This window comes from Strongylocentrotus purpuratus, unplaced genomic scaffold, assembly GCF_000002235.5.
Source record: "Strongylocentrotus purpuratus isolate Spur 01 unplaced genomic scaffold, Spur_5.0 spur5_scaffold_12, whole genome shotgun sequence".
Classification (NCBI taxonomy): domain Eukaryota; kingdom Metazoa; phylum Echinodermata; class Echinoidea; order Camarodonta; family Strongylocentrotidae; genus Strongylocentrotus; species Strongylocentrotus purpuratus.
The window spans coordinates 636,540-656,050 of NW_022145597.1; the positions used below are offsets into that span (position 1 = coordinate 636,540).

At 37.9% G+C, this 19,511-nt stretch overlaps 1 protein-coding gene across 1 annotated transcript; it reads right to left on the bottom strand.

Annotated features, from left to right (window-relative positions):
* Positions 1–10,335: 10,335 nt before the first annotated feature.
* LOC577204 (divergent protein kinase domain 2A) lies at positions 10,336–18,522 on the bottom strand. Its single transcript, XM_030981545.1, has 7 exons — positions 18,411–18,522; positions 17,442–17,619; positions 15,581–16,072; positions 14,772–14,912; positions 13,076–13,235; positions 12,197–12,343; positions 10,336–10,514 (listed from the first exon to the last, which is right to left on the bottom strand). The coding sequence occupies exons 2-7, from the start codon at positions 17,598–17,600 to the stop codon at positions 10,336–10,338; spliced, it is 1,278 nt and encodes a 425-aa protein (XP_030837405.1). The 5' UTR covers positions 17,601–17,619; positions 18,411–18,522.
* Between the last annotated feature and the right edge of the window lie 989 nt (positions 18,523–19,511).

A 19,511-nucleotide genomic window follows, 5' to 3' on the forward strand; every position in this document is an offset into this window, starting at 1 on the left:
CGCTGCCGTCCATCTCGGTAGCCTCTAATCGGGCACATCTACAAGGAGGTCAATGAATATGCATATCAGTGACGTCTTGTCAAGTCATGAATATTGATGTTCTTGACTGCGCGCGTACGATCGTACGTACGTACGTGCAGAATTGGGGTCATGACTGTTCAATGAAGGTAATACGTGCAACACAAATCAGGGCAAAATCTTACCATTATACAGTTGTATTGTCCGTGATTATGAGGTAGAAGTGTTTGAGTGTTAAGTAAATTTATTTAGTGTGGATTTTGATACATTTTTGATACAGTTTACACAAAATTGGCGATTCTTTTGGTCGTTTTTTAATTTTAACTCCAAAAAACAAGTGACCAACTCGGTCGTCGGCTAAACCACCTAGCCCTGCCTGTAGATGTGCCCGCCTACCTCTACAGTCATGTGCCCGATCGAGATAGATCGAGTTAGTGTAATAAAATAGTATTCTATATTCAATATCCGAGAGTTCACGGATGTAACATTAAAGCTCCCTTATATATGAGTTTCACAAATATCAATTTATCTTCTTTTCATTGATTTTCGTTGGATTTTACGTGTTTTAAGTTATCAAACATGCACCTCCCTGTAGATGTGCCCGCCTCGAGCCCGCTACATGTGCCCGAGATGTGTAGTGAGGCATACAACCAGTGTTGTATATTGAATTTCCGACATGTCATGAATATAATAAAGCTCCTAAGATACAAACGAGTTTCATAAATATCAATTTATCTTCTTTTCATTGATTTTCGTTTGATTTTACGTGTTTTAAGTTATCAAAACATGCACCTCCCTGTAGATGTGCCCGCCTCCCGCTACATGTGCCCGAGATAGGGGAAATGTAGTGAGGCATACAACTAGTGTTGTATATTGAATTTCCGTCATGTCATGGATATAATAAAGCTTCCTAAGATACAATTGAGTTTCACAAATATCAATTTATCTTCTTTTCATGGATTTTCTTTGGATTCTACGTGTTTTACGTTGTCCAACAACCACCTCCCTGTAGATGTGCCCGCCTCCCGCTACATGTGCCCGAGATAATGGTGTAGCCAGACATTATAATATATATTATATCTATGCGTATCTTTCTTGCTCTCGACGTGGCGACTCCACCAAACATACCCCTTCTTTCTTACTCACCCCCTTTCTCTCAGGCTCTTACCCCCCCCCCCCCCCTCTCTCTCTCTCTCTCTTTCATCCCCTGTTTCTTTTGTTTTCTTTTTCTCTTTTTGTTTTCTTCTTCCTTTTTCCTTTTTTTCTTCTTTTCTTTCTTTTCCTTTCTTTCCTCTCCTCCCTCTTTTTCTCTCTCCTTTCTTTTCCTTTTTTTTCCTTTCTTTTCCTTTCTCTCCTTTCTTTTCCTTTTCCTATTTTCTTTTCTTTTCTTTCCCTCTCTTTCTTCCCCTCCCCCTTATCTCTTTTTTCCCGACGGCAGCGCAATTTTACCGACAATATCCTGACAGGTGGGGGGGGGGGGGGTTGTCGCACCCCCACACTCCCCTCTTTGGAGACGCCCCTGCTCGTATGCACTGTTTCGTTCTTGAAACACTGTTATATTATATTTACACAAACAAATTACCTTACAGAAAACATTAACATACCCAAAGAAAGTAGTCCGTCAAATGAATCATTATCAAACAAATAAATTACTCAAAAGTATACTGAGTAATAATCAACAATCATATTAAAGGATACTGATTTTAAATACAGGCCTCTACACTGTTAAACAAAGTTAAAAGGTAGGTGTTACCAAGCGCGGATCAAGGGAGGGCCGAGCCCCCCAGCCAAAAAAAAAAAAAAAGGAGAGAGCGAGAAGGAAAAGAAGGGAAAGGGAAAGAGAGAAAGGGAAAAAAGAAGAGGAAGAAGAAAAGAAAAGAGGGAAGAAGGAGATCGGGGGGGGGGGACTTGCCTTCCAGGCTGTTGCCCCCCCCCCCCCCCCAATCAAAAAATAAAAGAGAAGGAAGGAAAGGGAAAGAAAAAAGGAAAAGAGGAGATAAAGGGAATTAGGAAAAAAGAGGAAGAAGAAAAGAAAAGAAGGGGGATATCAGTTGCAATTTTCCCGCCAACAAGTTGTGGATAGGGGGGAAGGCCCTTGCCCCCCCCCCCCCCCCCCCCGTCCCTGCTAAAAAAAGAGAAAAGGAATGAAAAGGAAAAGAGGAGAGCTAAAAGGGAACAAAAAAGAGGAAGAAGAAAGGGAGAAAAGAAGGGGAGATCAGTTGCGGTTAATCCCGCCAACAACGTGTGGAGCGGGTGGGGGTCAAAATGACCTTGCCACCCACCCCCAGCAAATCTAAAAGAGAGAGAGGGAAGGAAGGGAAGGGAAAGGGAGAAAGGAGAGAAAGCAAAAGAAGAAAAAAAGAGAATGAAGAAAGGTATGGGATATCAGTTGCAATTCCAACAAGGTGTAGATCGGGGGGCATATGGAAACGTTGTATCATCCGCTCAATCTGACTTGCGTGCATAGAACAAATAAGCATTTTTCAATGAAAAAGTGAAGTTTTCTAAAATGTGCGTTACTTCCGAGCATTGGGGCGCCCGGAATTCACTCGGGTAACATTTCATAAAGTAAAATATAAAAAGACCATATGCAAATTTTCTGTACTTTTGTCGGAAAAAATACATTTATCCAGCACAATGTCGTCCCTTTTTGCGTTGGAGAAGAGCAAATAGCGAGTTTCAATCACACTTTGGCCGCTCTCGCAAGCTCTCACTCCTTTCACTGTGGTCAAGCGACTTTGGGGCAAGCGGTTAATGAAAATACTAATCGTTAGCTTTCTTCTGGTATTAAACTTGTTTTGATTGATTGTGTAATTTTGTCGGAATAAAGGAAACAAAAAGGCTCGACCAATAACTTTTCAGTGTCTGAATTGACCTTTTGACCTTGAATTTCCTTGATGCAAGCGCACTAATGACATCATCTTCGCTAAATCGGCGTCTTTTATCGTAAAATGCAACACTTTCACAATGTTTATACATCTTTTTTTAACTATCAGGAAGATTTAACATATTTTTTCTGATATCACTGAAGTTTTGGGTGTTATTTAATGAGTAATTTTAAAATAAGAGCCATTTTACTGTTTTATTTTACTGGATCATATCATTTAAGTCGCAGGGTAGAAAAATGCATTTTCCAACCGCGCCAAATTTAATTTACGTTTCGACATTCTGTTAAATGGGTTCGTGTTGTTAAGAATCCACTGCTTTCTGCTCCAACAAACGTCCACATGCGGAGTCGTTTATCAACTAAATTATTCAAATGTATGGAAGCTTCCTAGCTTCCCAGGTGTTTGTGTTGCTGTTGAAGCATTTCATTCACCTGCTATCATTCTTTGTACTCCAATTGCCAGAACGCAAATTTCATTTTGGTTTTATAGTTTCATCGGAGTCGTTTATTAACTATATGTATTCAAATGTATGAATGCTTCCTCCCCAGGTGTTTGTGGTGTTTATGCATTTCATTCACCTGTTATTATTCTTTGTACTCCAATGGTTAGAATACAAAATGCACTTTGGTTTTATAGTTTCATGCAATAAGTAAGTCAATAAAAGAGTATGTTCTGCACAATAAAAACAATGTGTGTCCCTATTGTACAATGTAATGTGTCCCCTCATTTTGTAATAGTTAATTTACCCATTCACATAATGGAACTACCTGCCCGATGAAGCCCGTGGCCTGTGACCCCTGAGCACTCAACACCGTGTGGGAGTCAGTTTGTGATCAACTTCTTTTATGAGACAAAAACAAGCAAACGTTTCCATATGGGGGGGGGGGGGGGGGGCTTTGGGGAAATAAAATTCAAACGTGGTTTATTTCTAATTCCATAACGGTTGTTTACAAATAATGGTGAAATGACATCCTTTACATTCATGTCGGAAATTCAATTCACAACAGTAGTTGTATGCCTATTTTCTACACTCCCCCTATATCGGGCACATGCATGTAGCGGGAGGCGGGCACATCTACAGGGAGGTGGTTATTTGACAACGTAAAACACGTAGAATCCAAAGAAAATCCATGAAAAGAAGATAAATTGATATTTGTGAAACTCAATTGTATCTTAGGAAGCTTTATTATATCCATGACACGACGGAAATTCAATATACAACACTAGTTGTATGCCTCACTACATTTCCCCTATCTCGGGCACATGTAGCGGGAGGCGGGCACATCTACAGGGAGGTGCATGTTTTGATAACTTAAAACACGTAGAATCCAACGAAAATCAATGAAAAGAAGATAAATTGATATTTATGAAACTCATTTGTATCTTAGGAAGCTTTATTATATTAATGACATGTCGGAAATTCAATATAGGCTACAACACTAAGTTGTATGCCTTACTACATATCCCCTATCTCGGGCACAAAGGCGGGCACATCTACAGGGAGGTGCATGTTTTGATAACTTAAAACACGTAGAATCCAACGAAAATCAATGAAAAGAAGATAAATTGATATTTATGAAACTCATTTGTATCTTAGGAAGTTTTATTATATTCATGACATGTCGGAAATTCAATATAGGCTACAACACTAAGTTGTATGCCTTACTACACATCCCCTATCTCGGGCACATGTAGCGGGAGGCGGGCACATCTACAGGGAGGTGGTTGTTTGACAACGTAAAACACGTAGAATCCAAAGAAAATCCATGAAAAGAAGATAAATTGATATTTGTGAAACTCAATTGTATCTTAGGAAGCGTTATTATATCCATGACACGACGGAAATTCAATATACAACACTAGTTGTATGCCTCACTACATTTCCCCTATCTCGGGCACATGTAGCGGGAGGCGGGCACATCTACAGGGAGGTGCATGTTTTGATAACTTAAAACACGTAGAATCCAACGAAAATCAATGAAAAGAAGATAAATTGATATTTATGAAACTCATTTGTATCTTAGGAAGCTTTATTATATTCATGACATGTCGGAAATTCAATATAGGCTACAACACTAAGTTGTATGCCTTACTACACATCCCCTATCTCGGGCACATGTAGCGGGTCGAGGCGGGCACATCTACAGGGAGGTGGTTGTTTGACAACGTAAAACACGTAGAATCCAAAGAAAATCCATGAAAAGAAGATAAATTGATATTTGTGAAACTCAATTGTATCTTAGGAAGCGTTATTATATCCATGACACGACGGAAATTCAATATACAACACTAGTTGTATGCCTCACTACATTTCCCCTATCCGAGTCGGGCACATGTAGCGGGAGGCGGGCACATCTACAGGGAGGTGCATATTGATAACTTAAAACACGTAGAATCCAACGAAAATCAATGAAAAGAAGATAAATTGATATTTATGAAACTCATTTGTATCTTAGGAAGCTTTATTATATTCATGACATGTCGGAAATTCAATATAGGCTACAACACTAAGTTGTATGCCTTACTACATATCCCCTATCTCGGGCACAAAGGCGGGCACATCTACAGGGAGGTGATATAATTGACAATGTTAAACACGTATACCTCAAAGAAAATCAATGCAAAGATGTTGAATTGATAGTTGTAAACTCATATATAAGGGAGCTTTAATGTTACATCCGTTAACTCTCGGATATTGAATATAGAATACTATTTTATTACACAACTCGATCCCTATCTCGATCGGGCACATATAGGCGAGCACATCTACAGGGAGGTGGTTTAGCCGACGACCGAGTTGGTCACGTGTTTTATGTAGTTAAAAAACGACCAAAAGAATCGCCATTTTTGTATAAACTGTATCAAAAATGTATCAAAATCCACACTAAATAAATTTACTTAACACTCAAACCAGGGAGGTGTTTAAACACTTCTACCTCATAATCACGGACAATACAACTGTATAATGGTAAGATTTTGCCCTGATTTGGCTGAACCACCGTGTTGCACGTATTACCTTCATTGTACAGTCATGACCCCAATTCTGCACGTACGTACGTACGATCGTACGCGCGCAGTCAAGAACATCAATATTCATGAATTGACACGACGTCACTGATATGCATATTCATTGACCTCCTTGTAGATGTGCCCGATTAGAGGCTACCGTCAATCTCATCCCTTCTAGTCTACGCCGAAGGCAAAATGATTATGAAGGAAAAACTGTGATAACGCCATTACGAACGTGTAGAAGAAGAAGAAGAAGACGGCAGCGAAAAGCTAGATCCGCCCCTGTCTTTTGATCTTTTGATCGGCCATGATTCAACATCTGAAATGGGAGAGCCTGGAGAGGAGAAGAAATGCTGCAAGCCTCCACCTCATGTACAAGATCCAAAACGACACAGTAGCCATCAATGCACACCATTACACAGCACCCATGATTGCCAGCAACACACGACAGTATCACTCAAAGAAGTTGCTGGCTGTCCGATCCCGCACCCAGCTCTACCAGAACTCATTTTTCCCTCGGACAGTAACTGCATGGAATGCACTTTTAAAGATCACCCTTGACGCTACTTCACTGGAGGGCTTCAAGGGAGCGCTTCCACCCAGCATCTAGACCAATAACTAGATAGTTTATTCCTCAGCACTACATCCTGACTTATGGATTCTGCTGAGTATCGTCGTAGAAGTAGTCTAGAAGTAATGACCATCTGGGCTAAAAGTCATTTGGTCTAATCTACAATTAGTCTCCTAATCATTTGTGCTCATTCAAGAATACAGTCAAAGAAAGGAGAAGACACAAACAAAGTTTATATTCGTAACTACAAAACTTTAATCTCAAGGTATTTCATCAAATGGTGGGAAAATTACATTTCTATCAATATAATTGCACAATATCCTCAAGTTCATAACAAAAAACAAAGCCTTTGTGAGGAGATTAGAGGGGAATGTGCATCCATGTTTATAAAAAACAAAATTTTCCATGAAAATTATAAATCATCTGCTGGGATCAAGACGGGCGTTATTAAAGTATATGGCCAAAATTTACAAAGGAGGTTTAAATCTTACCATGGTTTAAATCCTCATTTACATACCCCATGGTCTGAAATTATCATAATTCATCACATACACATTCAGAGGTCCACTATCAGATGTGTGCAAGGCAAGGTACGCTTATCTTGCGCTAATTTTAGTCCATGGGTTATGTAAATGAAGATTTAAACAACCATGGGTTAAATTTAAACCTCCTTTGTGAATTTGGGCCTATGAGTTAACACTATGAACATCATGGACAAAGAAAGCGGACAAAATATACAGTTCCTCAGGTAGATAAAGGAACATCCCTTCACTGCTATTATGTAAAAATGTGTAGAACAGGTGTCACATGCATATATACCTGTTCTACACATTTTTTTTACATAATAGCAATGAAGGGATGTTCCTTTATCTACCTGAGAAACTGTATATTTTGTCCGCTTTCTTTGTCCGTGATGTTCATAGTGTAATGCCCTTCTAACTCTCAACAAACAATCCATACTGATATTGATTTGTATTATTCCATAGCAATTTGGAAAATAAACACACAGAAATCTCTTAAGAAGATGCGAAAATACAATGAAATGCACTTATCAAATGTAACACTAATATATAGGAGTTGTATGAAACTGAGCTGTCAGAAGGAACAAGCCCATAAATCTATTTCAGATACTATCATTGCACACTACTCTTTTATCATGATATACTAATCTCGAATCTAGAATCAATATAACTTAGGATGATTATTCAGAACTAAAACAGATCATATTTGTATGTTTCCACTCACATGTTGCTGATAACAGATGTAGAATGTACTACTGCATTTTCAAATGGAATCATAAACATCTGATATGGCATTAAATCCTCGATCACTATTCATCAAGTTTGTCAGAAAACCCTCAACACTGATGGTCCAATGGTTGCTTATATTCGCTTCTTTAGCAGTCAGGTTATAAAAGAAAAATCATCACAAACAGTGTGCTATCAAAAGAATAATGCAAAAATAATAATAGCAGCTGCACTGCATTTTTCTGTTCTATACAATAGTGAAATAATACTGATATTATAGAAAATTATTATTATTTTATTGGAAATACTTGATAACAATCATGTGCATGTAATATATTATCACAATTTAAGTGGCTTGACATTATTTAAAGCAAATATTTATATATGGCATTGATAATGCATTTTAATTTGTCAACATTCATTATACATGAAAAGGTAAGGCACATAAGTAATTGAGTTTAATACAACATTAAAGACAATATCCGAACTGGAAAATGAAATGGATGAATAGCGTATAATACACAGATTACAATAATATCAATTCTATGCCATTTTAGTATCAGCTCTCTGGAAACTCAAATTCTAAAGCTTTGAAAATCAGAAGTTGTTGACCTAACGTAAGCAAAATCAGACAGAACCCATGATAGCATAACAAAAACTTGTATGAGTACATACATGAATATACATAAATAAGCAATTAAGCATTCTTTGAAAGTATCCACTCCAGATTATTCTTATCATAAAAATTAGAATGTACCAGAAGGATTGCATACATGATGTGAGGGCAAGTACTCAACATATTTAGCAACTTGTTTGCCAAATTAACTCTTTATTTGCCACCTTTGTATACATCATGGGATATACAGTCCAACCTGCTTTAGTGACCACCTGTCTACAAAGACCACATTTGTTGTTTCCCTTGAAAACGGTTTCTCATTGAAACATGTACTAAAGTGGCCTGTACATAAAGACCACTTTTATGTCTCCCTTGTGTGGTCTTTATAGACAGGTTTCACTGTATATACCAAAAATGTTAAGATTATTCAACTGTTTCCAGTGCAAGATTAATCTATACCAGTGATAAATGGGTTGTCTGTGGCTAATCAACACCAAAAATTTGCCATTTTGCTAAGCCATTGTGTTTCACAAAGCGAATCCTTCCATAAATTGGTGCATGTTGTTATGTGCAAAATTGCATGTGTGGCAAAAGGGCAACCGTTCAGGGCATGGTAGAAAGCAAACTAGGTGTTAATAAGTAACAGAATTAATCCCTAACAGGGGTCGTAAACATAACATCAATAAAAATTGCAAACTATCAGCATATCAACAAGGCTATAGAGTATACCTTTGAGTTGTTTAAGGCTAAGCAAGGTTTCATAATGGGCAAGTGGAAAACAAAATATTAAACTAAAATACCAAACTAAATGGGCACAACTTATTATTTTTTTATCAACTTTTTTTTAAGGCACATGACCAACAAGGCTGTAAAATTCACCTCATTCTTCCTATAGTTTGTGTGTTGCCATGAATTGTATCCACCTCATTGAAGCAATTTGAGTTGGATCATATCAATTTATATACAAAAAATCAGTCATAAAAATTAATACATTTCATTGCACATTGATTACAAATTCTACAATTTTGATAGTACTGATCAGAAAATTACAAATATCAATGAAAATAACAATATTGATATAAATGATTGACAGATTAAACTGTTAAATCAAAATATGTTTTCCTAATATACACTGTACAATGACAAAATAAAACACAGTTTGTGATATCAGCTCCATGAAATTCTAATTGTACAAGATTGAGGCTTACATTTACCATAGAAAAAAAAGATATATACACGAAGGCAGAAGATTATGAATCTAGGCAATATTTATTGTGTAACTTATCCATTTATTTATCCTAAAATTGAAAAAATTCTTCCTGTAACCATTATCTCATGGTGGTGATACCAAAAGAACCATTTCTCAATGGTCATTTCAAGAGATTTTTCATTTATTGATGATATGGATATATGGATGTACGGGACACACTGCAAGGAATCACCCATCAAATAAATAGATAAAAAGAGCAAATCAACTTTGGATTGATACGAACGTTCATTTCCACCATACACTTTAAAAAGTGTGTAAATATACAACTAATAGATAAGCACACTACAATATTTGTAGCTAAAATGAAAAATGATTGCCTCACAAAATAATAATTGGATAAAAACTGCACTTTGACCTTTGACCCCTTGTCCTGGATGACAACATGAAGAGAAAATCAGTGGCGTCAAAACTGGACGGGAAATTACTTGCTGGTGGTTCATAACAAAAACAACATATTTCTCAAATATTCAAAACTACATGTAGCTCTTTTTCTTTGGTTTAGGCTGAATGTAAAACTAATGTAAACACAGAAAATCTGTGAGCATGACATTTTCATGAATTATGCAAAAATGATAACAACAGTAACAATAACTATTTCTCATATAGCACATTTTACACTCCTCTCAGTGTGGGCAGCATTCCGGCCAGTCAGCTGGGGCTACGTTCCGGCCCGTCAGCTGGGACAGCATTCCGGCCAGTCAGCTTACACATGTAGGTTATGTTATGAGCTTCATTAGGGTTTCCTTGAGCTCCTTCACGACAAGATATCGTCCATCTCTCTTGCTGGGGCTGCGACACTCCGCGATCTGACCTTTGACCTTTGCTCTCATGTAAGATGAGAGGTCAGAGGGTATGCTGTGGAGAAGGCCTCCGTCACCATGAGGGGAATCTTTGCCTGAGTGGACATGGAAGAATCAAAAGGAAATTTGTGACATGTTTGTAAGGAAATAATAGAAAGTGTTCCTTAGTACCTTATACAGTCAAACCTGCTTTAGTGACCACCTGTCTACAAAGACCACATTTTTTGTTTCCCTTGAAAATGGTTTCTCATTGAAACATGTACTAAAGGAACCTGTCTACAAAGACCACTTTTTGTGTTTCCCTTGAGCGGTCGCTATAGCCAGGTTTGACTGTATCTGTAAAGCGCTTAGATACTGTATTTCATATAAAGCGGGAAATAAATTCAAATTATTATTAGTACATTGCAGTTTTAAACGGAAAAGACCAATAATAAAAGTCACACACACACATTCCAAATTCACAATCTGAAAACAATCTTTTTTGAAAAATATGACGGTAACTAAATTTTGTAGCTGATCTCTTAACAGTGAAATTCAAAGAAAATCACAAACATGTCAACTAATGTATCACTAGAAACTGGTAAGCTAACAGATGGCCATCGTACAAGTTTAGGTCAACTACATAACGGGTGATTTATAAAAATACAAATACAACCACCTCCATAGCAGCTGGGAAATACGAGAAATTCGCCGGGAAAATAACGATGTTTTAATGACGTCACTATATGGACAAATACTGCCCAAGCAGACGACATCCCATAAAGAATGAACATAATTGCTAAGCTATTATTTGTCAAATTATAATGAGTTTGGCGTACATAAAATGTAATGGCATGTTGAACCATTCAAAAGGGGATATGACCCGATTCTGATAACTAAAATATTTTGATTGTAAATACACAGGATAGGGATTAATTAACAATCAAAGAAACCAGACTTTTAAATTGAAAAACCCCCGGAATGATATTTAGGACGGCATTTGTTCCCTCTTGAAACGCCAAACATACCGCGATGTGTGCAGCTGAATATACAATGGCGTCTTATTTTGTTTACAAGCGACAGATTCCTTTATTTTTTTTATCGCTGCATTTGTCATCAAAATAAAAACATGCGCGGGTTAAGAGTGAGGCAATAGATTATACATTTAGCCTGACGGTAGTGAAGTAAGAGAAAGAACTCAAGAGAAGATGAAAACACAGGCACTGAAAATGTGTGAGATGTCATGGGACATCGTCTGCTTGTGCAGATCATGTCCATACTGTGATCTCACACATCTCAGCAGCGTTCGGAGAGCTCTGCAGGTGCTTTATGCCGGGGCTGTGATTTAAGCGTTTTGTAACTTATAATAATCATTACTTTGAATGTTTACAAGCATTGAATTTTGATAACCTTGTTGAATCAAAGTTTCAACTTTGCAATAATGAAAATAAAGTTAGTTTTTAAAATCAATGAATATCTACTTTAAATATGAGTAGAATCATTGTATGTTATTATGTACATGAACCTCTACGGTAAAATCTAGCACATATTTCATTTGATCACATTACAACATAATAAGTCTTACAAACAGATTTTCTGACTCAGATAACTTTACAAAATGAAAAGGCAGGTATTTCAGAAGTGTGTTCAGATTTAGCAAATCTTACATAACCAATAGCCCTTGGCACATTGCACAGTAATTATGATCACTGTAGTAATGATTGCATAGATCTGTGTTCAGATTGTTCACTATACATATCTGTGTAGAAGTGTGTCAGATTGAGCAAATCTTACTTACCGAAAAGCCCTTGGCACACTGCGTAGTAGTTATGATCGCTGTAGTAATGATTGCATAGATCTGTATGTGAGAACATGATGCATTCTCTCCTGCTCCCACAGCCCTCATGTTCTGATTGATGCTTCACATCCCAACCAGGATTAGCATCTGAGAGAAAAAGGAAAGAAGATGATCAAACTGTTGGCATTTATATTAAACGCCCTCTTTCAGGAGCTACAGCCTGGTAATCATCACTTAAACTCATTAAAGTCACACAGACTGCTTTATAAAAGTACCGGTAATGCAATTCATTCTACAGTCAGAGGTCCAATACTAGACGCGCGCAAGGTACGCTTAATTTGCGCTAATTTTAATCTATGGGATAAATTTAAACCTCCTTTGTGAATTTGAGCCATGAAAGTCAAACAGACTGCTTTATTAAAGTAATATTATTCATTCTACCGGGTATAAATTTAATACTCCTGGATAAAGTGTTTCAAATAATATGCATATAATGCTTGTGCATGAGTTCTTTATATGATCTATCCACACTCAAGTTGAGGTTATGAACATTTATTGTAGGCTTTGTATGATAGATGCTCACAGCCTCAACAACAGAATGGAAACATGCATCATTTGGTCAGAGATAATAACAAAACTAATCTTGAAATGAATTCTTTTACATAAAAAACAAAAATTCAAAAGATAATTGATTCATATAATATCCTTTCTTTCCAAAACAAATTACAATGACATTCCTATATTAATGAAACTTGTCCTTGCATTTAAAATCAGCACAAGCCTTACTCTTGCTTTTTTCATTATCATTATCATCCTCGCCACTGTCAGTGTCATTGTCACTATGATCATCTTCATCATAATTTCACATCTTTGCCTCACCTTCTTTTATCTTCTTTCTATCCACTACAATGATGTTCTCTGCATCTATCACAAGAACCTCTCCGTTGTCGTTGACAGCTAGGTTATCTTCTGAGACATCGGTGAGATACAGGGCAAACTCATCCCGATTCTCAGAGAGCTGCTCGGCTATCTTCAACGCCTGTATGGAAGTAGTAAGGTTACAATGTACATGTTATTCATTGACAGCTACGTTATCTTCTGAGACATCGGTGAGATACAAAGCAAACTCATCCCGGTTCTCAGAGAGCTGCTCTGCTATCTTCAAAGCCTGTATGGTAGTGGTAAGGTTACAATGTACATGTTATTCATTGGAGGCTAGGTTATCTTCTGAGACATCAGTGAGATACAAGGCAAACTCATCCCGATTCTCAGATAGCTGCTCCGCTATCTTCAACGCCTGTATGGGAATGGTCAAGTTATAATGTTACAATGTTACTCAGGGTCCGAAACTAAACACTCCATCCACTTATCCATCAAATATAGTACTACAGACGAAATTTGTTATAATGAGGTATTTGGGCCATGTCAATTACCTTGTTATATCAGGAATCTTGTTATATCAGGGTAAAATACAAAAGAATATAAAGAGCTGGGACCAGCAAAATCACCTTGTTATAACAGATACCTCGTTATATCAGAGCTCTTTATAACAATGTTCCACTGTATAGCATACTATGTACAATGTACATTCATTGCCCACCTATCCCTCATTCCCTGCACTGGCTTTCCATCAACAAACACATTAAATTCAAAGTTCTTCTTAGTTTCAAAATCTGAAAGAGATTAGTACCTTCAGGTATCTCAAATACCTTATATGCATCATTGATAAAGGAGCAACTTCCATCAATCTTACATCTTTTTTTCACACTCATTTTTGTCTCCTGCATTCCCACCCATACTAGCTACATATGGTCAAGTGAGGTCAACGCACATGTACACTGGGTGACCAACTGAACAGAATGATCTTCAATGATCTTCCACAACTTTTGAATCTTTTAAACCCATGTTAAAAACTAGTCTGTTTGTAATGCAATTTTTACCTTTTCCTAGGCCTACTCCAAAAGTTTTATGCTGGTGCTGTATCTATTCTGCCATATACAGCAAAATGAGATTAGTGTAGCCAATAAATTCAAGTCTGTCCAGTATTTGAAATCATTTTAAACATTTCAAATACTGGTACATGTTCATGTTTTGAAGGTATAGACCAGTTTTGGAAACGCCCCCCTCTCAAAAAATGAAATGGAAGCTCTTATTACTAATCATGTGAAAGAATATGTTTTGACTAATATGTGATGATACAAATTTTGCTGCGAAACCGCCCACTAATTGATATTGGGTAAATATCTATCCGGACTGGATAGATTATCGCGCATGTGTCGCATAGTCCCATATACATCTTTCCGTGTACAGTGCTTGTAACTTTACCAAGACTAGGCCAAATTTCTTATCATTTTGATGATTCCAGAACCTTGCAGTACACACCAATACTTATATGCTAGATGATCAACCTTTTCTGATCGATTCCACAACGTTTCTTTCACAATGCAATGGCATGACCAGAACTACAGTCTTTTTACCTTTAAGGCCATAACTGATGATTTTTGTTGATTTTACAAACATTAAAAGTGGATCCAAATGGAACAGTTTCTAACAGGTTAAACAATGGGTGACCTACCTGGACGGCTAAAGCAGCTCTGACGCCAAACTTGAATTTATAGAAATAGCTTAATGAATGTCCACTGTACTCCTGCACAGTAAATCTTCCACATGCTCCCATGTACGCTGGGAATGGCCAACCCTTCCTGTTTGGAAAAGCCTGAAGAAAACAAAGGGAAGAGAAAAGGAATCAGTGTCTTAAAGCCCATCAGTACTAGTGCACAGAAGGGATTAGACAACCCTGCAAGGTCACTGGACAGGTGGTTATCTCATCAACTCAGCTCTCAATTAACATAAAAAAGAGGGTCATGGGGGACCAATGGTCATAGAGGGCGCAAGTAGCTATAAGTAGTACAGTGGGGCTTTAATTGACTGTTACAGGTGTCAAATTGAAGAAGTCAGAACAATTGACTCAACTCTGAAGTATAGATTCATAGGTTATGGGTTTGAGCTTTGGCTTCTGTTCTTCAATGTGTTAGCATTGTGCACACCTGTAAAAAGTGGTGACAAGTTAAAATCTGCACAAATGTTATGCCAGTGAAAGAGATAGAGACATCCTGAATGCTATATATACATTTAGAATATTGCTTGTTTTCATCACTCTTCTCACTTAACTTCCTAATACATTATTAATGTTGATGTAAAAAAAAAAAAATCTTTCTTTTAGGAGTTAGAAGAAGAAATAAGGCAATTGCAATGTTTATGAGTAAAATTCAATGAAACTTATGTAATACCTTCCTCATCGCCTTCAGAGGTGGAAGCAATAATGTTAAGTTGTTGAATTCTGAGACCAAGAAAAGGGTTGAAAAATAGATAGATTGATCTCACCTGCAAAATGAGTGGCTCTGGGTTAAAGGCAATGGTTGTAGCCAACATTAGCTTATGATCTCTAGCCAATGATTTATCAAACTGTCTTTCTCCAAACGTATCCCATATCCTATCTAGAAGCCTTCTTGACGGACATCTCACAATATCCGATAGTCCCATGACATCCTTCTCCTCCAACCGCTCTGCGTACATGATATCAGAGAGTTTTGACTTGTAGATCTGCTGCGAGACGTCACAACCTCTAAGGCCACTTTCCGCATTTGTACAGAGGTCCTTGTCAAACTGGTTGTGCTCAGAGTTGTGTCCAAGCTTTTTCATGACGACAGGTTTCTGGTCGAGGTAGGTGGCAAAGTAGACGTTCTTGACGTTGACGTAATCAAAGAGACGAATGGAGGAGTAGGAATGGAAACGGTAGTCGCCACGACTGAAACGCTTGCAGAGGCTCGTTCCAAAGCAGGCCGGACACTTGGTAGCCTCTGTAAAGTATTCATTCTGCAGAGATGGAAAGAGTAGGCTTATTTATCAAAGGATGAAGTAGTATTGTAATATTGTAATGTCTTGTGACAACACCTACCAAGGACCTAAATTGACTTGAGACTCGACAGACTCTAGACTCAATTTGATTCAGGACTCAAAGCCTTGCTTCTCAACTTGGAACAAGAATCAACATTTAGGGACTCCCATATCAGACTTTAATAAAATATTAGACACAAACCATACTAGCATCAAACGGTTTTTGTTGATTGATGAGAAGATCATAACTTTTAAAAAGTAGTCAAAAGGTTGGAAAAAGCTCCACATGCAACTTTCATACACCCACATAAATTTGGGTTGTACAGAAATTAATTCTCAGTGAACTTTAATGAAGACCTTCAGGGCTTGTTCCGGCCTAGACCAAAAGCTTCAGTCTCTCTAATCGTCGGTTGTTCCACTGAGACTACGTCTGGCTCCACTAGAATATGGGGAATGTCAACAAATGTCAGTTTTATTAAAGAAATGACCCATATCAGACAGTTATTTCTGTCTAGTTCCGCCCTTGATATCAAATAATTTTAATTAAATCTCTTTATTTTTGTAACCATTTGAATAGCACATAGGTTTTGACCTTTTTGGGATGATTTCATGTCATCTAATACCTTGTTCACATAGGAGGATGCAATAAACTCACAAATGCTGCAACAAATTTGAGCAAAATAAAATTATGTAAGAATAGGGCACTTCACATTTCTGGCTCTTAGTCTTATAGCATGTGGAGATGTTGTGGTACAGTGGTTCATTCACTTGACTCTCAATCTAAGGGTGGAGGGTTCAAATCCCGGCCCAGCACTAACGTCCTTTGGCAAGACATTAATCCACATTTGCAACTCTCCACCCAGGTGTTAAATGGGTACCCTGTAGGATGCAAACTTTAATATAGTATGCTCAGCATTGTGAGCGTCTGTTAAATGACGCCTGGCTAGAATGCTCCCCGGGGAGTGGAGAATGTGCATACATTGTGTGAGGGCAAGCCTGAATCCAATGACCGGGGTAATAATATATATATATATACATGTAGGTGCTTAGAGACATCATCGATGTATTAAGCGCTATATAAACGTGAAATATCATCATCATTATATAAATTCACGATTTTATTCCGATGAGGTAGAACCATACACAAAGAGCTAGTAATTATCTCTACTACCCTCTCTGCTATACCTTAATTGAACTTAATATTACCCCAAAAATGGCACAGAGCCATGTCAAATTACAAACTTTTCATCCACAAATATTACGAAATATTATGCCTTTGGTGTTCCGTACACATTTTTTTGGTGCCACCATATTTTGCCAAGCTGTACCTAAACTCTTTTTGATTTACCTCAAGGTGATTGGCTGTGAAGTGAAGGTAGAGCTGATAATAAACAAAGAGACACATCGATGAAAGAACAACGAGCCAGATTAATTGTTGGGTTGTTGAGATGCAAAAGCGATTTGTGAACTGATTGAAGTATCGCCTCATAGTGGCCATCTTAGCCATTTGTGAGGAACAGAGGAACCTATGGAGTATGGAGGAGAAATTAAGAAAATGAGCAACAAATTATCAAGTAAATAAACTCATTTCATAGATATTAAAGTATTTGTAGCACAAGGAAAAAAAAATTTTAAAGGGGATCTTGTTTGTTCCAAGGATCAGGATAGTTTGCTTTCAAGAAAAGCAGAAAACAGAATTAAGATTCTGAATTCTAATGACTAGTCTAGATCTAGAATCTAATAAGAAAAAAATAAAGTTTTTGAGTACTGGGTCTGAGTAATATTATTAGACCTAGAATAGAAGTCTACTCATATCTATTTATTGCTGTTTAAATTAAAATCTAAAGAAACAAACTTGTGTAACAGAAGGATGTGGTGTACAAATTATGGTGGTAAACTTAGCACTCACAAAAATTTAGTCAAAAAGGTGATGAATTTAATCAATGGGACAAGAATAAAACAATTTCTGTGTATTTTATAGATCTAACCAGACTCGTCTCTAGACTCTAGATCTAACCAGACTCGTCTCTAGACTCTAGGTCTAAGTCTAATTCTAGCACAACATGAGTAACGTAATAGAAATACAATACAAGTAATTTCTGACATGATTAACCTCAATTCACTCTTTGATCTTTGAAACAGGCAATTGCTTGGTAACACTACACAAAAAACCACACGTCGGACTGAACAAAATTCTGACATTCAATACGGTCTATTTATTCTATCCGCCGAAAATGAATTTAAATAACTTTTTAGCATAACATGTACAGATAACATATGCAGTATATTTATACATGATTTTTGATAAGCTAAATACCTTTAAACTGTCGTTTCTAACGGCCAGGATTGTAATTCCGCCCTCTCTTCCTTTGTACTTTGTAATGTTGTAACTATTCCCCGCCTTCCTTGATGTTTGAACAATTTGTTTACCTTCTTGATGAATCATAGCTAGCACATAATTATGCAAGTCAAGTCTCACGGGAGGGGGCAAGGGGGCACCGGGGGTAGTAGGCAGTGGCGGTTTTAGTCAGGAGGTAGGGTGTAGGGGGCTGGACGCGGACGCTCGGCAGTGGCTGATCCAGGGGGGCCGCCCCCCCCCCCCCCACAGAGCAAAAAAAATTAAAAAATGGGCCCCCTCCCCTGAGAAATCCTGGATCCGCGCCTGGCGCTAGCGCTCGGTCGGGGTGGGGGAGCAGGCGCTTAGCCAGGGGGCGGTGGGGGCGTTCGCCCCCCACAAACAAATTATTAAAAAAAAAAACATGCAGTCCAAAAGAGGGGAGAGAGAGGGGGGGGGGGGGGGGGGGAGAGAAGAGAAAATAATAAGAGGACGTATCCGTAGGCAGAAAAAGGAACAGACAAAGAAACTTTATTGAAAACTCAGACAATGCTTAAGAGTCGAGAACGGTACAACAAATCGTCTTCTTTCTCTAATAATTTAATGAAACGTCAAAGCTTCCGCGCTTTGCGCGGGGGACCCCCCCCCCCCTATCCCTGCATCAACAACGCTCTGTATGTGATTCGCATGCTCATTAACCCCCCCCCCCCCCCCCCCCCCCAAAAAAAAAACAAAAAAAAAAAAAAACGACAATAATTAAAAAAAATCCTAGCTACGCGCTTGTGGGGGAGGGGGTAAGTGTCGTTACTGTGGGTTATTTCATTGGTTAGCGTTAGTGGCAATCAGCAATTTTCGACTACTATATCATCAACAAATCTGGGCCAGCGTTTCGCAACCTTTGTATAGTCATGGCACACTGGTTTTACATCACCCATTCACACTAATCCAAAATTTCAGTCTTATTCATTGTTTTGTAGCCCTTCTTCTCTTTTTCCTTTTGAGTACAGACCTCTTTACAGAGTAGTATCGTACTATACTGGGGGTGTGCAGGTGGACCACTACACCGGGGTTTTTCCTTCATTT

What these genes read in the sequence shown, in the direction of transcription:
- LOC577204 (XM_030981545.1), bottom strand. Translation starts at nt 17,600, where the DNA reads ATGGCTAAGATGGCCACTATGAGGCGATACTTCAATCAGTTCACAAAT. An exon ending in GAGCTGCTTTAGCCGTCCAG is followed by an intron (nt 13,236 to 14,771) that starts GTAGGTCACCCA and finishes ACTTCCATACAG; the next exon opens with GCGTTGAAGATAGCCGAGCA. An exon ending in TAGAAAGAAGATAAAAGAAG is followed by an intron (nt 12,344 to 13,075) that starts GTGAGGCAAAGA and finishes TTTTTCTCTCAG; the next exon opens with ATGCTAATCCTGGTTGGGAT.